The sequence below is a fragment of the Stereum hirsutum genome (genome assembly GCF_000264905.1).
Source record: "Stereum hirsutum FP-91666 SS1 unplaced genomic scaffold STEHIscaffold_2, whole genome shotgun sequence".
Taxonomy (NCBI): domain Eukaryota; kingdom Fungi; phylum Basidiomycota; class Agaricomycetes; order Russulales; family Stereaceae; genus Stereum; species Stereum hirsutum.
This window is the reverse complement of record NW_006763132.1, coordinates 1,954,011-1,957,632: the sequence shown is the minus strand read 5'-3', so window position 1 is coordinate 1,957,632 and position 3,622 is coordinate 1,954,011. Positions and strand designations below refer to the sequence as shown.

Here is a 3,622-nt window from a genome sequence, read left to right as displayed (position 1 = left end):
TGCTGACGTCGTAGTCGACAGCCTCGCCAGACGAAAGTCGCGGCTCGTCGCTATGAGTAAAGGCAGAACTATGCCATTTTACTCTCTCATCACATGCGTTAGAGAACCCATGCTGACTTGTTTTCTGTCGATTTACTCCAGTAAACATGTCTTCTGCGCTCTACACCGCTGTTCCCACCACTCTCTCCAGCATCCGCGACTATCCGGCGTGGAAGGGGGAGATCGGATCGTTCCTCGACGCTTCCGGTCTCAGTTGGATTCTTAACGAACCAAACCCCAAGGATTCTGCAGACGCCGATCTCGCCCTTGATCGCAAGGCGATCCACGAGTGGGTCGTTGACGACACCAAAGCCAAGGGGTCCATCGCGCTCCGCCTCGATCCGACTCTTCGTGAGTCGATCAAGGACCAGTACACTACTGCGACAGAGCTCATGGCGCTTCTGAAGAAGAAGTTCGACGTCATGACCCTCGGAACTGTCTTCAACGACTTTTCTGACGCGATGAAGCAGCAGATCCCTGGGAATTCCAACCCGGATTCCGCGATCGACAAGATCACGATGCTCTTCAACCGTCTTAAACTCCGTAAAGTCGAAGTCCCCGAGCACCTTATCGCCATGATCATTCTTTCCAAACTCCCTCCCCGTTACAAGAACGTCCTGTCTAACTTCTCTCAGATGGGCGCCAGCGACATCATTTCGATGTCCGCTGAGCAGGTTCGCACTGCCGCGGTCAACGATTTCATCGGTACCGGCAAGTCCGCTGAACCTGCTACTGCCAACAAGTTGTCCGCTGTGAAGCGCAAGCAGAACGACCCCAACTTCTCCCAGCAGCAGCGCGGTAACAACCAGCAGCAGCAGTGTGGTAATAACCAGCAGCAGCGCGGTCGTAACCAGCAGCAGCAGCAGGGGAATTCGGGCAACAACGGCAACCAGGGAGATTCGAACGGAAAGAAGAAGCGTAAGCGTGGCAAGAAGGGCAAGGGCCAGAATGGGAACAATGCCGCCGTCGTCGACTCGGACAGCAATGACGAAGATTGACGGCAATACGCAGAACTCTCTCCAGTTCGCTCCCATTAACGAGGTTCTCACCTTCGGCCCTCCTCGCACCGACCTCGACCCATCCACTCATGATGTTCGCCGTCATTCCAAACATCCCGCTCACCGTCCCTCTAATGCCTCTCTTCGCATTAAGGCGAAGAAGGGTATCGAGCTTGCGCATGAACTCGGTGTCAAAGCGACGCCTGACGTTATCCGCGCCCTCGAACCCTGCGGCCATATCTCGGAGGTCGAAAGCGACGATGAAGGCGACGCTGGTCCGTCCCAGAAGCGCATGTGTACCCTCGCGGATCGCATTGCTCCCGCTCCGGACGCGGAGAACGGCATCACTGCTCCTACCCCTCCTCACCCCTCTACCTTCGGATACGAGGACTTCGGCGAGTTGCCGCCCTCTCCTGCGTTCCCTCCATTGTTCGACACTCCGGTCTCTCTCGGAGATCCGGATGAGCCGATGACTTTGGACTTGGACGCGGAGATCGCTGACATCGCTGGAATTTTGGGGAACATGGGGTCAGTACCTTCTTCCCATCATCATGCGAATTGTGCTAACTCGCCCTCCTCGGTCGCAGAGAAACGCGTATGTAATCGATCGGTTTTATCGTCGGACATTTTGACGCGCATGTACAATTTTCGTATTGATGTTAAATATATTTCGCATGACTTGTGTGCGCATCATCTAAACTTTGCCGCTTGTCCGAAATGTAAGGGAAAAGGTCATCGCCATGGAAAAACCAATGAAAAGACGTGGATGAACGACTCCGGTTGCTCTGAACACACCACGTTCGACTTAAACGATTTCATTGAGTTCCATGAGCTGGAACAGAAAATCACAGTCCGCACTGCAACGGCAGTTGCCTTCATCACAGGTGTCGGCACTGTCTTAGTCCATTTCAAAGACGCAGACGATGATGAGATACAGGTTGCGAGACTCGCACCTGTTTTCTACATGAAAGAATGCACTGCGCGCTTAATTGCGCAAGGTCGCTTCCTTCAAGATGGCAAAACTGTTCAGGGTGATGCTCATTCAGTGACGTTCTGGGACAAAGACAAGTTGTTTCTCTCTTTCGAACCCAGACTCCTGTTTGACACGATATATGTCTTACACGACTATTCGCCGCAACCCCTAGTACGCAATGCCATTGCTTACTCGGTAGATCATACTACCATGCATCGCCGCTTGGGTCACCCCTCGCGCGAAGTACTCAGGCAACTGAGAAAGCACACGGAAGGCTCACCACCATTCGTCGTGCCAGACAAAGAGGATCTTTGCGAAGGTTGTGCCAAGGGAAAGATGCATCTGCGTCCATTCTCGTCAACCGGTCGTCGGGCTGAAAAGCCTTTCGAGACAATACACTCGGACTTGAAAGAATTCCCTGTGACGTCGTACCACAAGTACAAGTACACAATCGTCTTCTTCGACAATTGCACGTCATATGGCTGGAACACCCACCTTAAAACCAAAGACGCAGCCTTTAACGCGATAAAGCAATTTATTGCGATGGTTGAACGCCAGTTTCCGAGTTATAAAATACTCAACTGGATGTCTGACGGTGGAGGTGAATACAGGTCGGGGAAACTCGATGAATTCTTCAAGGACAAAGGTATAAAGGCACTCTATTCCGCTCCCTACATTCACCAACAGTCCGGACATGCCGAACGGTTCATCCGTACAACTGTGGACAAAGGTGAGACCATGCGCTTTCAAGCGTGTCTCCCTGAATCCTGGTGGGAATTCTCTATCAACCACGCGGTACATGTGTATAATCGTACACCTATCCGCCGTCTTGAGTGGAAAACTCCATACGAGGCACTTCATGGCTCAGTTCCGCGCATTGACCACTTGCGTGTTCTTGGCTGTGGCGCTTATGTGTTTTTACACGAGGATGTTCGCAAGAATAAACTCGCGCCTAAGTCAGAACTAATGACATACCTCGGAACTTCAGACGGTGGACACGGCAACATTTTCATGCGGGAAAACAATTCAATGTTTACCGCAGCACATGCGCTGTTTGATGAGAACCTCTTTCCTCGGTGCTCTGAGTCAAACAGACACAGGTCTAACCGACTTCCTCGTCGGAAAGATCCACAACCCACCATCCCACCCGATGATGACGGCGATGTTCCGCCTCATCAACACTATCCTCCTGAAAGGAGACCGGATCCGGAGCAAGACGTTGCACCGCCCGCTGCACCACAGCGTGATCCGAGTCCGCCGCCACAACCCCGGAATGAACCGCCTGCTCCCTTACCAGAGCCTAGGCGTTCAGGTCGTGAGCGGAGAGCCCCCACTCGTCTTACCGGTGGCAAAGGACCTTTGCCTACCGAACAACAGATAGAGCCACCTACGAAGGGTGCTCAGAGGCGTGCTCAAGGTCCTCAGCCAGGTCGCTCCTCGGCAGGACAAGAGTCAAATGATCAGAATCAGGTTCCCGGACCTAGTTCTGAGCCAAACACCTCTGGCCACGGCGAACCTTCGGTAGCTCCCGGTGACGAAGCTGGTATCCTGGCTAGACTATGTCGGGAAGGGGGAGCCGAATTGATACATTTTCTCATGGCTAAAGCTGTCC

At 53.0% G+C, this 3,622-nt stretch overlaps 1 protein-coding gene across 1 annotated transcript; it reads left to right on the top strand.

The window, feature by feature from the left end:
• Nucleotides 1–2,346: 2,346 nt before the first annotated feature.
• STEHIDRAFT_48615 (ribonuclease H-like protein) lies at nucleotides 2,347–3,084 on the top strand (the record flags this gene model as incomplete). The annotated part of the gene is made up of 1 exon (XM_007299218.1): nucleotides 2,347–3,084. A coding segment is annotated over one exon (738 nt), but the record flags the coding sequence as incomplete, so codon positions are not given.
• Between the last annotated feature and the right edge of the window lie 538 nt (nucleotides 3,085–3,622).